The 19,546-nt window shown below is 38.0% G+C and overlaps 1 protein-coding gene across 1 annotated transcript; it reads right to left on the minus strand.

The window, feature by feature from the left end:
* Nucleotides 1-400: 400 nt before the first annotated feature.
* Nucleotides 401-19,214, minus strand: csnk2a4 (casein kinase 2, alpha 4 polypeptide). Its single transcript, XM_017692746.2, has 13 exons — nt 19,032-19,214; nt 13,778-13,995; nt 9,929-10,040; nt 9,750-9,851; nt 9,512-9,562; nt 8,213-8,272; nt 8,018-8,101; nt 7,325-7,435; nt 7,121-7,222; nt 6,449-6,549; nt 6,155-6,303; nt 4,053-4,142; nt 401-3,467 (listed from the first exon to the last, which is right to left on the minus strand). Exons 2-13 carry the CDS (start codon nt 13,876-13,878, stop codon nt 3,352-3,354), a joined length of 1,179 nt encoding a protein of 392 aa, XP_017548235.1. The 5' UTR covers nt 13,879-13,995; nt 19,032-19,214; the 3' UTR covers nt 401-3,351.
* Nucleotides 19,215-19,546: the final 332 nt, after the last annotated feature.

Consider the following 19,546-nt stretch of genomic DNA (forward strand, 5'->3'; position numbering starts at 1 on the left):
CCAGAATTATTCTTTTGTTACATTATTTGTTTCTCTATTTAGTGTTCAGAAGGGTTGTATTTTTTAAGCCGCAAAAAATTGTAGCCTGAAATAAATTTAACCATTAAAGGCCTTCAGATCAAACCGGTATTGCTAATATGTGGAAAACAATAAGAAGTTAATCATCTCAAATGTAAGTTTAGTGATTTTTAACTAGATACTAGCTGGCAGGTATGAAACATGACTAGTTTTAGGGACAAATTTCAGAACTAGTATTTCAGTTCTTGATTAGAAGCACTATGTCTGTCAAATGCTATTCAGGCCAGGCCTGCTAAAAAGTATAGCTGGTTGGTCAATGCGACCACATCGCTTAATCGTCCTGACGCATCCCAAAAAACACTGAAAGACCATATAAATCAACTGAGTCTCACAGCAGAGACAAAAGCAGCTCCATAACTTCTGTCATTGTCTCCTGTTTGTTTATTTGTTGCAGTCCATGTAATTAAAACTTTTTGTAACAGCCAGGACCAGCACATGAACAAGAACTGGCAACATATTGTCTGACGACACACGCAGTAAGAGACTGATGCAGAAAATGTGCACAGTACTCTTCCTGCAATCACAAGCAGTCGCTGGAGACACATGAGCTACGTTCACACTGCAGGTACATGTGGGCCAAATTTGATCTCAGATTTGTTTTTTTTATTACTGTTCACACTGTCGCCTAAAACATTGAATCTGACAGTTTCAGTTCAGATTCAATCCTCTGCATATGCGGAGCTAAATCCAGCAATGTGAACTCGGACCAGGCAGACTCACGTTTTTATATCAATCCAACTTAATATGCATCATATTGTCACTTGTACAGTCAACATATTGGTCATCGAAATGCCTTTTACCATTGATAGAAATCAAACCTACAGCTATTTAAAAATCAGGTAAGTTCAAGGACATTTTGAAAAGAAAAAAAGTAAAGCAAAGGAGCTTCACACAGATGTAATCATTTTATCCAGTAGGTAAACTTAGTTTGCACCACTTTGCTAACTCAGCATTCTTTTGCATAGCAGGAAAAAGGAAAACCGATTCTCCTTCCTCTTCTTGATCAGCTTCCACCACCATACTTCATCATATTTTATTCCTTACTGTAAACTTTGCTCAGTGTGGTCATTTTGGTGTCTGCTGTTTGTCCTTTAATGTTGTACTTTTGCACATGCAGGTCAGTTCATTAGCGTGCTCTGTTCATAGTGATGCCACATTAAAAAGAGAACATAGACAGCAAAACAAAACTTGGATTTGGGCAGTACATCAGATTTGGGACACTTTCACCTGCAGTCTGAACATGGCCATGGAGTAAACATCTCACTGTCCACTTATGATCAAATAACTTGAAACAGATTTTAACACCAGGTGTGACAACAGGGTATTTTATGCTAGATCACTTTCCATAATGTTCTAGAATAATATTTGTATTATTCAACAGTTTTACATTTGCAAATATCCTCAAAATAACCCCACTGTTATTCTACAAACTGCTGAACTGCAGCTTAAAATCTATTTCAACCAGCTTGAACATCAGAAGCTTGCACTTCATGAGAAATCTATTTATGAACATTTCATGTTTTTTCTCCACAAACAAGTGAAAACTCAAAATGACCTTGTGTGTCACTGGGTGTGGAAGATGTTTAGTAAATTCTACTACTTCTGCTTTACTAAACAGGTGCCGTTTAACCCACTAGAACAAGTTTGGAGCAGCAGTCAAATAAAAAAAGAATATCAAATAAAAAAAGAATGTCAAAAAGAAACAGAAAAAGTTAAGTCGGAATATTGCCATATTAAATGGATATCCACAGTGTGCATTCCATATTAAATGGATTTTGACTTCTAGCACTCAAAGATTAAAGAGGATTTCCACAGGTTCTCCAAACTTTCTGCATGTAAATCACTGAGATGTAAACAAAGTACCTTAAGAGGTTGATTTGGTTTGAAACGATTCATTGTACAGAAATTTACTGACTCAGATTTAACTGTTTTACACTGTGTTGACCAAAGAAATAGACCAACATGGTTGTTAACCTTCTGTAATCCTTGTTTCAGGTGGGTTTTTACCAGCTGTGATTCTTAAGTAAACATATTACTTTGGAGAGTCAATCGTGACCGTTGTTTAACTGACTGCGTTTTCTAGAAACTACAATGACAATATCTAATATGACCAGTATATCAACACACATCTGGGTTTTTATATATATATATAAATATAAATAAAATTTTCATGATGGTTGATTGAAAGTGGTTAATTCTAATGTTAACGTACTATTAATCTGAAACTGACTCAAACCTCTGGGGACTATTTTGCCATACAGCACCTTGCATGTCTTTCTTTGCCATTACAAACACGTTACACCAAAACCTTTTGAAAAACTATTGTAAAACAGTGGCGGCTTTTGGAGGCATTAAACTCTTCAGACATCCCAGCACAACCAGTGTAAACAACTCTGAATCGGTAAGTTTAACACATTTCAGACCAAATCACTCTGAATGACTGTCGTTTTAATGATTTACTGATGCAGGAATTTTGACAAATTGGTGGAATTCCCCTTTCACATGTTGCAGTATCGAAATGTATGTCTTCCACCTAAAATACTGCTGCGTATTAAGGTCATGAGTTGAGTGTTGTAACATACAACACAAACTGCAGCGATACAGCACCAGTACATTTAAAACTCTATGACCACAGTTGTTGAAAGGCGGTATGAATGCTGATCTGGGATCAGTTTGTCTTTGTCTTGCCTATTATGACTGAGCTATTGACAATTATATTAACACAAGGACACCAACGCTATTTTACTGAGATGTCTGAGCCGAAGTCTCAGTGGCTGAACGTCAAGTTATTTCGCAGTGTGCTCCTCCGTTTGGTCCAAAGCGCTCCTTCCCTTCCTAAAGTAAAAGCTAATCATGTTCGTGCTCGTTGGCTGTAGGTATTGAAGGGAAAATGTGCTTAACATCATCATTATTATCATCAGGGTTCCTAACGTTTCTTGAACAATGAGCAAAGTCTCACGCTTACACTCCAGCCACAACAACGGAATACCTGTAGGCATCACGCACACACAGGCACGCAACAAAGTAGTCCGAACGGTTCATGTTTTCAGGTAAACTGTTAAACAGGTACAGAGTTTGTTTAACTTGAGGTGAAGATTATTAGGGTGGGGGCTCGGGGTAGAGGGAAGGTTTAGGGACACCTTTCTAAGAACACCGTCCCAGAGGTCTCCGCAGGACTGAGCCAGGAGGTGGTGGGTGTGGACTGGCAAACTGGCAATCACTCATCACCTGGTCCCAGGCCGTGGTGAGGTGAGGAAGCAGGCACGAACGGCATCACTGAGGGGCACCGGCAGCAGCGGGCACCGGGGTGCTCAGGTTGTTGGCAGCTGTGAGGACGGGTGAGCCCGCCAGCGGACCCAGGGCTGTGGAGGCTGGAAGTGCAGCTATCCCTGTTCAGAACAAAAGGCTAGAGTTAAAAGGGCTGCGAATATTGTAATATGTCATGTGATGTAATACAGATAATCCCTTTAAGAACTGCTTGACAAAAAAAAATCTAATTCACATTATTTTCTTTTAACCCAGATATACAAATTATGCTTCTATAGTTCAGAACTGGATCTACAAGGTTAACATTGCTTACAAACTGCAGAACTCAAGTCACCCAAATAGTCCAAATTGTTTCTGTGAAAATACATAAATAAAACACAATCAAAAAGCAGTAGCTTGAAGTCAGTGAGTCTGGTCTCACTGACATTATGCTATGTATTATTCTCTTCTTACTGGCTGCAGCCATTCTTCCTTTCTTCCTAGCAACAACAGCAATATTAGTTTTTAGGGTGGAGTATTTCTGTAAATGTTGTCTCAACGCTCTTACTGCTTGCCTTACTGAACATGTTTTAGTCTCCTTTTTCCAACTCAGTAAACAGTTGTTAGCAAGCTGATTTGTTGGATCAGGTTTGTTAGGAGCAGGAAAAACAATAAAATGTGCCTCCAGGACCAGTGTGCAGAAAGACTGCTACACACCATGTTCTCACCTGTGATCATACTGGCTGCGCTCACTGCAGTGTTAACTGCTGGCACGTTAGTGGAGCCTACCATCCGAGACTGGTCCTTTACGACTGGATCTTCAAAAACAGAAAGAGACAAACGGCTCATGAAGCTGAAGTTTTGACTTGTGAGAGATTACTGGACTGCAGGATCGAGGTCACAACAGCAAACTCTGCCAAATTATGCTGCCCTCCTACAGCAGTTTATCATAGAATTAAAAAGCACCTATACCTTCAACTGTTCACCTCTTGAAATTTATCGAACTGTGAGAGAAATTAGTTTAGCTCAGTGACTAATCTGAATGCTTTCATTTTGAGAATGAAAGACTTGCACATGGTAATGTGTAGCTTTCTTCACCGTCCCAAACACTAGTTGCAGTGATGCTTGCCAAGGGGTTTAGCAGAATCTAAATGTCCAACAGCCTCTAGCAGACCAGTGATGGATTTAACACTAGAGAAGGATTTAAAACAGCTCATGGAAGCAAAAACAAGGACAGATCTTGTTCTGGTGGATTACTGATTCACTGACAGCACATTCATGTCATACGACAAAAGTGACATTTACAGATCCTTTCCACAATATTAGTGATCTAATGACATTTAAAACCTGTTTAACTCGTACTTTAATACTTCAGTACTGCTTCAGTGACTTAGCACTGTGGTTCAGGTGACCAAAGTTTCACCTTTGAGAGATGTACATGTGAGGAGTTGACCATTTTGCTCCTCCTTGCACTAGCCAGGCCTCAGGAGAGATAACATTAAATAAGACCTGGGAAAAATGCAAGGACTTGACCCTTAATCTCCTTTTTACAATCAAAGGACAGTGACAGTCCACCCTAAATTTTCAGAGTTCAGAGTGACCTTCTAAAGCAAAGACCACCATTAAGAAGTAACCTCACACCTTCTAAAAGCATACATCAATCACAACCAGTAGAGTAGAGCTATAATGAACACCACATGTATACCTATCTCAAAGGTGAAACTTTGGTCACCAAAACCACAGCGCACAGAATTTGTAAGTTATGTTTTAATATACAATATATATTTTTTAATAATACAATATTTTTGTTGTGCTCTGTGACTTTAATGCTGTCAATCACTGGTGTGTTCCAGCTCAAAAAATACTGAAAGTATATCTGGTAGTGCTGGGGCTTGGAGGGAGCAGAACTAAACCAGCCAAAAAAAGAATACAATATTTTGCTTATTATATACATTATTATTATTTACTCATAAATATAATGGAATTTGAAACTTTTTTGGGTTTGAAAAGTGACCGATGATTGAGTATGTTCTGTTTTAGAAAATGCGCCCAGTGCCCACATTAATATTATGTGCAAGTATGTCAGCAGCCTGATTACAAAAATTGTAATTTCATGTATTAACATTTGATATAGTTAATTACAATACATTACATGGTGAACTCTCATTGCCCTCTTTGTGCCCATGCAATTCCAGGTTACCCTGAAGTTTTGGAATGTGTTAGTATACTATGGCTTAAAGGAGGGAACCATCTCTAAATTTTATTTGGGCATAAATTACTTTGACTGAAGACCAGCCAAGTGATGTGACAGTAGGCAATTTATGGCCTTGGGGCTGCACAGCCTTAAGATACCAGATGTGAGAGGCTAAGTTTTTTTTTTTTTTTTTTTACCATAAATGTTTTTTCATCTCTTCTCATGTATTATGCATGTGTTAACACTCACTTCATTAATAATTTCACAATTAGGTAAAACCACTGGATTTTGTATTATGGTGACCAATAAAAAGGACCAACCAAGGGGTTAAACATTCTATTAACCTGGGGACTACACAACCTTCTATTATCCTTGCTTTACGTGGAGATCTCTGGGTTTTCTTACCAAGAGTTTCTCACCTTAAATTAATATATTACTTTGAAGATTCAATCATGACTTTGTTGCTTTATTGATTTTCTTTCTTTATCAGATGTTACAACGACACGTCTGCGCTGGAGAAGTAGAATTTAGTTTTGAAACTCTGGCTTTAAGTTTTGCATTGCACAAATTCCCTTGAAACTCATACGACAGTAGTTACAGTCAGTCATAGCTCATTGGGAGGGAAGTGGCACTCACAAAAGTATGGGTGTTCCATGGCCTCTCGCGCAGTCAGTCGGGCCTGATGGTCATACCGCAGAAGCTTATCCAAGAAGTCAAGGGCCTCTGGACTAACCAGGTGCTGATTTTCGCTGTGGACAAAACGTTCCCATCGCTTACGGGAATGCCTGACGTGGGATAAATAGATGATTATCAGACACTGCAAAATGACATTTCAATCTTTGACATCACTCTTTCCATTCCTTAGAATATCAGTGGTGATGCAAAATTAAATGAACTAAATCAAAAGTCACTTTAAACCAGAGCACATACCGTCCTAGGATATCGTTGAAGCGGGGCTCAAGTTCTATGTTGTATTTGTCGATGTAATCATAGAGGTCTTCTGTTCCGAGGACTTTGGCTATTCTGACCAACTATAGAGTGATAAATAACAGACAGCATGTTATTGGTCATTACTAAAAACTAAATTTTCACAAATTGACAATTAACTGCAAACCTAAAGGACTAAGTTAGTGCCAAAACACAGGAAATGAACAGAAAGTGTTTTGTAAAAGCCTGAAAACTGTCAAATTCACATAGCATGGTAACATGACTTTCAAATGCACAGGGTGTGCTTTGCAAATAAATTAAAAAAACATAACTTTTAATAAATACAGAGCTGTTTTATAACAAACAAGCCACACTTTAATATAACATGACTTCCAAACACAAAAGTTCAGAAACAAATAAACCCTGGTATCCAAATTTGTCACATTTCAAAAATAGTGCATGTCATTTGTGTATCACAAGATTTTAGCACAATTCATTCCCGTTTCCTCAAAGTTTTATCACAAACTGATTGAGCAATTCTGCCCTCTTCAACTACAGGTGGTACTATGAATACACTCCATTAAGACCTCTTTGACTCCAATAAGCTAATAAGTGTATACATTTTGTGGCATTCAGTGCTAATATTTTAGTACAAATTACATTCCAGGTGTTTACCTGGTCATAGTTATCATGACCATGAAAGAATGGCTCCTTTCTGAAAATCATGCTGGCCAACATGCAACCAAGACTCCACATGTCCAGACTGTAGTCGTACATCTGGAACATTTAAAACACAGCATATTACAGATTTGACACATTTTCCATAAAAAAAAAAGATAAAACAGTAGAGCAAGCCGTTATAAGCATTCAGAAACAGACCTGATAGTCGACTAGAAGCTCTGGTCCCTTGAAGTAGCGGGAAGCCACCCTGACGTTGTACTCCTGCCCTGGATGGTAGAACTCAGCAAGACCCCAATCAATAAGGCGCAGCTGGGAAAATCATATGGTAAAACGTGCACTGTGAAAGCAGCAGGCCCTATAACTACAGTCTCAAAATATCCTAATCATAAAGATAATTTGATTGCTTAGACTAGTGACACTTCAGAAAGAAAAGATGCTGATCTACCAAATTCTGCCTATGAATTTGATTTAAAGAAAAATTTCAATAATTTCTAAAAAAAAAAAAATTCTATATAATTAAAGTTTCAAGTTGTAAATAAAGTCATTGAGAGGTTTGGTGTGAAATGCTCTGTTCTAGAGAAACGTGCAGAATCAGAATTGTTTTATTGTACATGTAAGGCAAAAATAGTACTGAAGGAAAACTTTTTTCCTCAGGTATACAACTATTTTAACATCAACAATACATGTAAAGCTCAAAAGACACAGGTTAACTAGTGGTTTTGGATAGTAATTAAAATGGCTATATTTGAATCATATGCAAGTTATAATAAAGTTAAATTAATTTTGAAAAATCAGTGGAATTCCTCTTTAACAGTGGACTACACCATAATAGGTCAGCTTCCAGTCAAAATAAATAAGAACCTTTACTGACAAACAAATCACATCAGCTACCTTCCTGTGTTCATGATCAATCATGACGTTGTGTGGTTTCACGTCCCGGTGCATAATGCCCATACTGTGGCAGTAATCGAGAGCCTACAGGAACAATGATGTAGAAGTATTAATTAGATCAATGAGATTTAAGTGATACATTAAAATAAGGGATTACTCAATGCCAATTCCATCTGACAGAGAAAAAATACATACCTTTAGGATTTCATACATGTAGAACCGAATGTCATAGTCTGTCAGTGTCTGATACAATTGCTGAGGAGAGGAGGTGGGGGGGGGGGGGAGCATTCACAGCTTTCAATTAAATGTGAAAGAGCAGGTTTACATAATCACAGCATGACAATACAATTTCTTTCAGATTATTAACTGCTGTGTCAGTTTTAAGACCAATTACTAGTGTGCATGTAAACAAAAAAAAATCCATCAGATTATTGAGCATTATTTATATAAACAGCTCAGTCTTAAACTATAATAAAAAAAATTCAATTGGAATCTTTGCATGTAAACAGTGTGGTTTTATGGCTAAAGTTCACCCTTTAAGAGATGTGCATGTGTCAAACCCATTTAAGTGGATTTCAGTATAGCCAGTTGTTTTAGTACTTTAGGGCATTTTACAATGTTCTTAGTTTTAGAAAGAGTTTATGTTATTCTAAACATTTGGGTGACCTCGCATTGTTCTTTGAGTGCAAGGAGGAGATAAGGAGTTAACTACTTTACAGTTTCCCCAGGTCCTGTGTTTCTGTTATCTGTCCTGAGGCCTAACTAGCTGACAGGGGCTACTGTGAATCATTGTTTAGTGGCCTTGAGGGTGCAGACACAAATGTTTCTAGAAGAGAACAGTTGTGTGAAGACTTTCTAACCATTTAAGAGCTTCCTTCTTTTTCATTATGCATGCATGTTAACACCATCACAATTAGTTGTAACCAATGGATTGCATCTTCCTAGTTCTCTGTTAACCAATGACAAGTAACAACATCCTACTTGGGGGGACATATAATCTTTGTAACTTTGGTCTGTCTTTGGAGATCTCTGGGTACTTTCCATGAGTTTCTCCCTGGCCAAGAGTTTTAGTAAACATATTACTCTGGAGCATTAATTGTGACTCTGAGACTTTACTGTTTTCTGGTTTATTTAGATATTTTCCACTACAACAGTCAGTGATTAGATCATCAGAAAGATCATCAGAGAACAAGGGCTGTAACATCTATACAGTTTTTAACCATGATGCATAGTTTCAAATGCATTCTCACCTTATAATAACGATAAAAATATAAAGCACCGTGTTGCCGCATTTGCATTTACACTGCCCTGTTTGATATGCTAGATATCCCAGCAAGAAATTCAGCACAGAAAAGGTATAATATGGCTCAACTGGCTCTGACGACAAAATGTGTGATCAAAGACTTATAACTGTACTGAATCACAGTGCCTAGAGGAAAAGGACCTTTAAGTGAATGCATTGGCGGAAGACCAAAACACATTTTACTAGTTTACCTTAAAATCTGTGTTGTTCACATGTTCAAAAACCAAGGCAGGCGTTCGAGACTGCAGAACAAAAGAAACATTGTTTAATCAGCAGGTGTTAAATGATATTTATTAATTTATGCTTTAACTGATACGAACTTAAAGACATCTGACAATCTACCGATACTTTGTCTCACACTGGATAGCTACAAAGCTCTATCATCTTCCAGAGGAATCCAGTACAAAAATCCTACAAACACACACTCACCACTGGGTCCTTCACAATATCTATAAGGGAGATGATGTTAGGGCCTCCTCGCAGGTTCTCAAGGATCTTTATCTCACGCTTTATTTTCTTCTTCTTCACAGGCTGTTGGAAAGAATTCACAACATTCAAGCTCCAGTTTCTGAGCCTCTCCATAACACACCCGATCACACCGCACTCACCTTGAGAATTTTTACCACCACCTTCTCATTGTTTGTGATGTTGATCGCCTCAAACACTTCACTGTACTTTCCACGTCCAAGCTTCCGAACAAGCTGGAAATCATCTTGGTTTCTACAAGTAAAAAAACACTTTTGTTCAGTTTCAGTTAAAATGAAATACTTTTTACCACTCACAAAGAGATATTCCCAAAATTCATTCTGCAAAAATATGGATGCAAAAATGTAGGAATTCTGGGCCAATGCTCATATCCAGTGTTTTTGTGTGCATATTTGTTGATGCAGACACTAATACATACAGATATATAAAATGTTATATTGCATTTAATATTGGCTTATGAATTTTGATTTCTGAGTTTGTGTTAATCTGCAGTGAAGTCATTTTATTTTTATTGCACATGCTGGAATAACATCTTCAGTTTTATTGCACTTTATGGTGAAGGGTGGATATAAATATGCTCCTTTCCTTCACCTCTGAATGTCGTAAAATTCAATGGTTTTAAAATTAAGGAACACGTGGCCGGTAAACAATATTTCCATGACAGTTCATTTAAGTGGGAGTGTATTTTGTGAGTTTTCTCTTGCAGCAAATGACAGAACACAGTCTTTAGTCTTTCATTTTCTCTCTCCGTGCAAGTATGAACTGTGTGACCCTGGCCATTAATCTGTAGCTTTGGAAAGTGCTGGTGTGCTATAAGCTGAGGAGTTGACCATCCTCTAATTCCTTTTGAACATGAGTAGTTTCTGTTACTTCAACTAGAGACACTTGGACATTCTTTATGGCTTGGAGATGCAGGCTAGCACACACACTTAAGACATCAGATGTGAAATGGCCATAAATGTATTTCCTTCACTTTCATTTGTTATGCATTTATGCAAACACTCTTTTGAATATGAATATCAGAGTTAGGTGCAGCCAATAGATTTTGACTTACTGTACTCTGTTGACCAATGAAAATGGACCAATACCCCTCTAGGACTATTTTACCTTCTGCAGTCCATATTTCAAACTGAGATGTTTCCATTTTCATTGGGAGCTTTTCAACTGTGTCTCTGTGGTTTTGAGTTTATTAGACACTGAGCAATACATTGCACTCCCATTTTACATGGCCACCTATCCCGAATCAACAACATCAGGAGATCCACATCAGACGGGACAGGGTGCAGCAAGTGAAAGGAGCCATGAGAGTAATTTTACAACAGATTGTGAAGGACCGTAAAGAAGACGTGCTTAAGGAACTAAAATCAATAGCTACAAAGGACAACAATGGACATTCTTAAACATCTGAAGCCTCAAAGGATGCAAACCAGACCACTGTATCTGAGGACAGAACAGCAAATCCCCATGACGGCTCTTAGAGGTCCGCAGGGGCAAATGCAAGCATTTCTGCATTTTGAAACATCAGAAACATATGAAACGGCAAAAGAGATCGCAGACCTGCGCGTTAACATTGGAAAAATGCACTGTGAACATTACTCAGATGAACACTATGCGTCATCCCACTGGTGTGGACTAAAGTCAATTGTCATGCAAAGGAAAACAGAATCAGTAGAGGATTTTGTGGAAAGTCTGCATGTTGCCATGAACGATCACAGTAACATGCTGCCTTTTGCAGGCTGGGACCATGTGTTCAAGTTGCACAGTGTCAAAGGGTTGGACAAAGAGATTGGTAAAATGGCAACCAGACTGCGTATAGACTGGGAAAATAAACCTTACACTGAGTTGGCTGCTCATGCCAGACACACTGAACGAATCTCACACAGCAGAGAGAGGAAAGGGATTCTACGCTCCAACTCATTCTGATTTTTTCAGCGTATCAGAGTTCTCAAACAAGATAAGGTGATTTCAGGGTCAGCTCAAACGCAAGCAAAAAACCTTTAAGCTACTATGGCAAACGAAGGTGGTGTATGTAAGATTCTGAACAGGATTATGAATATTCTGACTAAGATTTTAATCTCTTGTGTACGCCACATCGCTGCAACCCCATCCCATTGATGGTAGTTGGGTCCACGGCACTGGTGGGAATCAATTTTTGGTAGCAGATATTTGTACATGGTTATGATGTTAATTTGCTTGGGTCAGTGTCTTTGCTTATATATTGAGCGTTCACTTCAGGTTGGAAGTGGCTCTCCGTTTGCTACTATGTGCATTCATCTATTAAAGACCATCACTACAATGATGCTGATTAACCTGGTTTGTTTCCACAGCTTATGATTCTACTTTTAATCCAGTTCAAAGCTTTAACAGAAGTTTCCTCAATGATGTATACTCTTATCGATTAAATTATTTTTCGATTTTTGGACATTTCTATGTACAGAGACTGGAATATAGATGCAAAAATAGTATCAATAGGGGTGAAAAGCACAAAAGAAAAAAAAAAGTACTACATGTTAAATATATCTGCAAGACGTGTGTGTGTATGTATGTATAGACACACACACACACACACACACACACACACACACACACACACACACACACACACACACATATTAAATCTATATATTAGTTCATTCTAATTTTGAGTCATTTTCAGCTCCATTTATCAAGAAATTTATACAAAATATCAAGGCCAGTGGACATTTTTTAAAACTACTTCAAAAACTGAAGAACAACAAAAATATATATTTGATTTTAGGGTTTGTTCCGACAGCAGCAACATATACACAGACACATTTCACATTATTTTCTGTGTGAACCGTGTGATCATGAACATTAATCTGTAGCTTTGAAATGTGTTGGAGTGCTACATGATAAAGAGACGACCATCCTCTAATTCCATTTGGATATAAAGCACTGGAGATACTAGCCTGCAGCTCAGCCACCGTTTATGGTCCCAGAGCTGCAGGCTAGCAAACACACTTAAGATATCAGATATGATGTGCCCAGCTGACCATAAATGTATATACTGTCCTCTCATTTATTACACATTTGTACACCTTTTTTATATTCGTGTCATAGTTATGTATGGCCAATAGATTTTAACTCCTTTTGACCAATAATAATAATAATAATAATAATAATAATAATAATAATAATAAAAAAAACAGATCACCACCCTTTTGGGGACTATTTAACCTTCTGTAACCCTCATTTTAAGATGAGATGTTTGGGTTTTCACCAAGAGTTTATCCTCAGTCATAATACTCAAATAAACATTACTTGTATTTATCAGGAACAGCAATGACAGTACATACTCACATTTTACATGGCCATGTTTAGACGAATGGCAGCATTTTTAAACACTAGCGCTGTGGATAAAACCTGGTTTACATTTATTTTCCTTTTTTTTAAAAATAAGAAAAGTCCAGAACTGGTTTGAGCTTATTATAGCGGATACCTTTTTCATTAAAAATGTCTGGATATTCTCAAAATTAATCTAATACATTTTCATACATTTTCTGATGTAACTTGTCATTTTCAATATCTACTATATAAGTCTTCAAGGATCTGAGGGAACTCTCTAAATTAATTTTTAGTGTGTCATTTCAAAACCAATTGTGGCTACCATGTTAGCTTGAGTCTAGCATGTTAGACTGGTGCTAAAATATGAGCCTGTGGAGCATTAGATTGATTGCAAAAACATAAAGCACAATTTTTGCTTCAAATGTTGTATTTTTATAATGCTCTATTAAACTGATAATGGAAACATCTATATACTAAAGCAAGGCACTCAGCCATTTCAGCCACTCCTTATTTCTGTTGTACTGAAAATGTATTTTCTGAGTTATATACAATAAATACAATAAACTAAGCATCAAATATCAGTTTGAAGCAGCCAAATCTAACAGTCCAAAGCCAACAATTCTTTTATTCTGCCGATAACAATATGATTCAATATCACTTCTTACCCCCACTCAACAACATGGGACTCATAATCCCAGTATTCACGGGGCCGGTGCGTGTTTACTTCCGTGTAAACGCGGGCCCGACTCGGCACAGGTCCCGACATGTCCGACAGCTTGGCAGAGGTGTAGACAGTGCTTTATCACCACAAAGAATCAACAGAGGACAGCGGGGGATGTGGTGCAGGCAGGGGGCCACAGGTGAAGGTGGCACCTCTAAACAGCTGCAAGAAAGCACAAAACAGGATCACTCAGATTATCCTTAGTGTTGGTCAAGAAACATTCAAGCCACTGGAAATTCAAACAAAGTTTATTTCAAGTTGAAAACAGTGAGTACATGAGAAGTTGTAATAGGCAAGATAAAAAAGACAGGGTGTTACACAAGGAGAAAGACTTTCATTCCAAAATACTGTACGTACATTGCTAACATTTTTTGATATGAGTTTTGAAAAGAATGACAGCTGATGAATAAAAGAAAACATTTTTATGTCTCTAATAAAGGGGGTATTAATCATAATCTAGCATTAGTGTTTCTCATATGTGTAACGCCTGGTCTCAGCAACATACATCATGAAAAAACAGAAAAGAGTTTAGAACAAAAAATTTTAATTCATAGATAAGCTTCATACATAATTCCACCTCTAAATCAGCCAGGAAATAATTTATAGATGTTATTAGTTTATTAGTTATTAGTTTAAATCATCCTAAGAAACCCTAGTCTTAAAAAACACCCGGAGGCTAAAGAATTTAGGGAAAATTTCTAAATGCAATATTTCAGTTTTATGTCTGTGATTTAAAAGCAATTTTTTTCTATAAATAATGCTCCTGGTTTCCTTTTCAGATAAAATTATTATTAGTCCTGCAACGGAGAATTTCACAGTGCTACAGCAGCAAAGGGATAGCAAGGCACTCAAGAAAAGACGCAACAAGAAGAGAATTAAGAAAGTAATTAACCTTGTTAGTTACTTTACAAGGTCAAAGTTGTTTTATTTATTTTTTACTGTATAAACAATATACATAAACTACTAAAGGTAAAAAAAAGTTACATTTACTAAAATTTAATTACATTAAATTTACCCACTCAAAACTAAAAAGATATAATTATGATACATCAGGGAGAGCTAGTGCCAATACATTTTATAAATGGCTTATAAAAAATTATAGTACAGTCATTGGCCCAAAACCCCCACATTGGTGCATCCTTAAGTACTGTACATAATACTAATTACAGGGCAACCTTTGTAATGACAATGATCTAAAAGGCTAGTCAAAAGCAGTCAGCAACTAACACTACCTCAGCAAGAACAGCCAGTGAAGGACAAGAGACTTTTCCCCTAAAAAGCTCAAGTAAAACACACTTATATCACAGTGGACATCCAGATTCTAATGTGCTGCTGACCTGTTTCTGTCCAGCATGGTAAAAGCAAACAATTTTTAAGGTAGAGTGGGAAAATTTGTGTAATCTAAATGTGATTTTGTTTTTCTTCCATTGAGCTTCAGGACTTTAGTTCAGCAAATCTTAAGCAGGCTTGCCTTTCTGACATTTCTCTGGGGTATACGGTATATGACTGTGATTGTGTAAAAAATACTATCACTGCTGGTGATAGAAGTCACTCATATTCATATCAAAATAAAAAAAGTAGTTTGCTTTACCCAGTTACCAAATAAGTTCAAATGTGTCAGGCTTCAGTCCTTGCGGGCCAAAACACTAAACACACCTGATTTAACTGTTCAGCTAATTAGCAAGGCCTTCATGAACTGAATTCAGAGCGTTAAATGACCATAAAAGCTCAATTCTGCAGTACTTCGCAGAAAGACTCCAGTTTGACATGCCTGAAATCAGTGAACACAGTATGCAGTTTGCAGGACATCACTCCATATATGTCAAACTATAGAACAACTGATAAGGAGCTAGTTAGCATTAGCTTCGCTATAATAGCCACGATATTTATTAAAGTCATATTCCCCTTAAATCATGTTTTTTGGGTTTTTTTTTTAACAACGCTGAATTTTCTTTTCCACATTCGAAAAGTTCCTCTTCCAATTTTCCAACTACGCCTTAAGTAGTTGCAGTAGTTACATTCTGTAGCCCGAATCACCACAAGGTAGCTGTTGCAGCAGATTCTAGCTCTGTTCACTTTCTATTCTCTACTGCTGCAATCTTACCTGAATGTATTCCAGAACAAATATTTGGAGGAGAGGGTGAAGTCGAGTGACTGGTGTTGGAGTGAAAGCTGAAACTGAACGCGTTTCGTATTGTGTAGAGAATATGCTTTTCTATTGCATGTAGCTGTGCCGTATCTGAGCTGCAATCATATTTAATTTAAAAAATGTTTTTCCTGGCCCTGATTTCCACCCTTTTTGAAATTTGAGAGGTCATAAATTTGAAATACCATTATGATTTTTAAATGTCACCATAATTTTTGCATACAGCCCAAGCCTAATGTTTTAGGCTTGAACACGAAGGCGATACAGCAAAAATGTAACTCACAAAACTTCAAGAAACGTTTATGATAGAGGAGATCACAACATTTGTCTTTTCCATCTTTATAAGATGTCAGAATAAGTGCTGCATTAAAAATATGCATACAATGACTTTTCAAATAATACGCTGCACTAAATATAGTTAAACAAGGCTAACTGTTTGTAATCAAACATTCAGTTGGGAATTGTTTTTAAGTGCTAATGGTACACCATGTGCTCAGAAAAGAGCACTGACATACTGTGATGTAATTATCAAAAACAATAAATGTTGTCATGCTGGTCTTTGCTAAATATAGTATAGCCAGTTCACTTTTGAAGCCAGGTCATATTTGGTTAAATTACCTCTTAAAACTTTGGTTAACTGTATACACACATACAAAAAAAAGATTAATTACTCAGTCCCAACACTTAGCTTGTTATAAATCACAAAACCCTTCAAAGCAGACAACAACACACTCATGACCTCAAGACAGACGGCAGCGGTTGCTAATTTTTTCCTCTAATTGGTTACTTTTCCACTGAACCTCCCCCACAGTTCAATAACGAAGCTGACGGGTCCAGTTAGAAATCGTGTGGAGGAAAAAGCTCTCCGTCAGCACAAAACCCTAAAACCACAACCTTGCATGAAGTCTAGCTTCTTTAAGCTGGTTGAGGTTTCACTAGTTAAGTGGATGTATTTCAATCATGCCTGCCAAAATGAACTGGTAGTCGGACTACAATCTAAACATTTAGCTTCTGTCAGAACAAAACCTCACACCTTCAAAATGATAACTTTACAGGAGAAAGAAAAAAAACATCTCACTTTTAATGCAAGTCAATGAAACCAGATTTTTGTTTCTGCAAGTAGTTTTTCACCATTTGCTTTGGTTCATTATTCCTGAAATGTATGTATACACTGTGTAATGAACAATGGGCATTTTAAAACTGTCAAAAACTGAAAAATGGAAGGTTTTGCTCCGAGAGCAGCGATTTACTGATCAAAGGAGACCATTCTCTTAAAATGTATGTTGAAAAGTTTGTAGATTCCAACGTTTCTTCTGAAATAAAGGGTATTAATATAATGGGTTTGTGCTGCAGTAACAGCCTCTACTCAGATAGGAAGATTTTACACTGGATGATGGAACATCGCTGTGAGGATTTGATTGAGCATTAGTGAGGTCGGGTACTGATGTTGGATGGTCAGAGCTGGATCACTCCAACTCACCCCAAAGGGATTAGGTGGAGCTCCATCACTCCAGAAAACACAGTTCCACTGGTCCACAGCTCAAAGCCCACGCTTGGCATAAATGACCTTAGTCTCATGTGCAGCTGCTCCAGAGCATCAAATTAAATGGGCTGATGTTTTGTCTGGAGATTATACAAGCTGTGCCAGCACTGAGTGCACCTTAAAACAGCTAAATTAATCAATTCGAAGTAGTTCGGGTAGTCTGGATACCTTTCGTCATACAGTGCATATGGCCACATCTGCCCAACAGCTCCAGGAACTTTATGATGATGACGTAGGAGGTCATTTCATTGAACGGATTATTGACTGAAGAGTGGCAAGAAATATTTGTATTACACTTCTAAATCGATCATATTTATCTCCTGGAGAGACCGTTAGAGGATTATAGTCATGGTTTGTTCCCCAAGTTGCATCCAGTCCATTTGTCAAATGAAGTACACACAGTCAGTTAAACTGCTCTATCACTTGCCCTTCACTAAAGAACACTCGAACCATCTTTAACTGAATAAAAGGAACACAATCGTCCTACATGTTCTGATCTACGCACTGCACATGGTATCTTCACGGTCAGTGCACCATACCCCACGCACACGTGTAGTAAGTCATGAAAGGATTTATTTCGAGCGCAGCTTGAGCCTCAGATAAGAATAATACAACACGAGTAACACGAAGAGTGACAGCAGGTTTTGGGCAGAACCCGAGCAAAACCAGAGCATTACTCACAGCACGTCTCGGAAAATGAGGCAGCTTTAGGCCTTACAGCAACGTTACCCTCCCTCGGCTTTGCTTTATGAGCTTTCCATTAATTTAACTGACTGGTGCCCCAGATAACATTCATATTGGGATATTCTACATGGTACAAGTCGAACCTGTTTCCACAAGGCCGAGTAACGTAAACGAAGAGCAAACACAGTTAAACTAAAAGCTCTGGTTATCAGCTAAAATGAGCTTTTCCAGTTAGCACTAATGAATTTCACGTTCCACCTTAAACGGTACATCAGTTACACTTTGGCGCCTGTACGTGCTGTATTTTAGAGCCGCACAATTTAAGGTGGAACGGAAAAAAAACAAAAAATAAGCTGGCGAATGAGAAGCCAAAATCTTCTAGCTGTTAGATCTAGCTCCAAGAAACTGACCCAAAGTCCTGACTACCTGACCAACTGCTAGTTATCGAGCAGCGTGAACTACTTAGCGTTAACAGCTGGCTACCTAGCAAGTTAGCACACACAACGAGGTTAACTTAACTACATATTCGGCCATTCTTACTTTAGCCGGCTACCGAGTAAACTGAAAGAGAATAGCGTGTTAGCTGGATTAGCGAAGTAATTAGACAACACTGCAGTTCTCAGCCTAATGAACAGCCCTGGTACCGATTTACAGACAAGGATGGGATGCTAACGCTGCCTCAACCGGACTGAGAGAGCACGCTAGCAAGCGCTGGTTGGTTGGACAGCTAAACTTAGCTTAGCCGGTAACGGTAGCAGTAGCCGGCTCCCTTTCAAGTTTTAGCGAAGATGCTGAATTAAATACCACGTTAGGAGCCGCTATTACCTCTGTGGTGAGATTAGGCCGTCGGAAGATATTCCTCTCAGTCGTGGCGACAGTCTCCTCCTTTTCTGAAACGTAAAAATGAGCTATTTTGCTCTCTCGTACACAATATGGCACACGGAGTAGCCTGTGCCCAGCTGATGGAGCCGGAGAGCTGAACTGGGCTGAAGACTGCGCATGCGCAGAGCAGAACGGTGCGAACTCCTTCTTCGTAGCGCTGGTGCTAGGAACCATTTACACACTTTCAATATTTTATCATTTTTTAGCCGTCGGAAACCACAACCTACAATCGGCTAGTTACCTTTTTTATTTTAACCTTTTTTTGGGAAACCACTAAACATTAAAAGCAAGATTTTTGCACCCTGAGTTAATGAGTCTGTATATATACATATATATATACATCAATCAGGCATAACATTGACCACCTTTTATCAGCTCCACTTACTATATAGGTGCACTTTGTAGTTCTATAGTTACAGAATGTAGTCCATCTGTTTCTCTGATACTTTCTTAGCCCA

Source organism: Pygocentrus nattereri, chromosome 21 (assembly GCF_015220715.1).
Source record: "Pygocentrus nattereri isolate fPygNat1 chromosome 21, fPygNat1.pri, whole genome shotgun sequence".
NCBI lineage: Eukaryota > Metazoa > Chordata > Actinopteri > Characiformes > Serrasalmidae > Pygocentrus > Pygocentrus nattereri.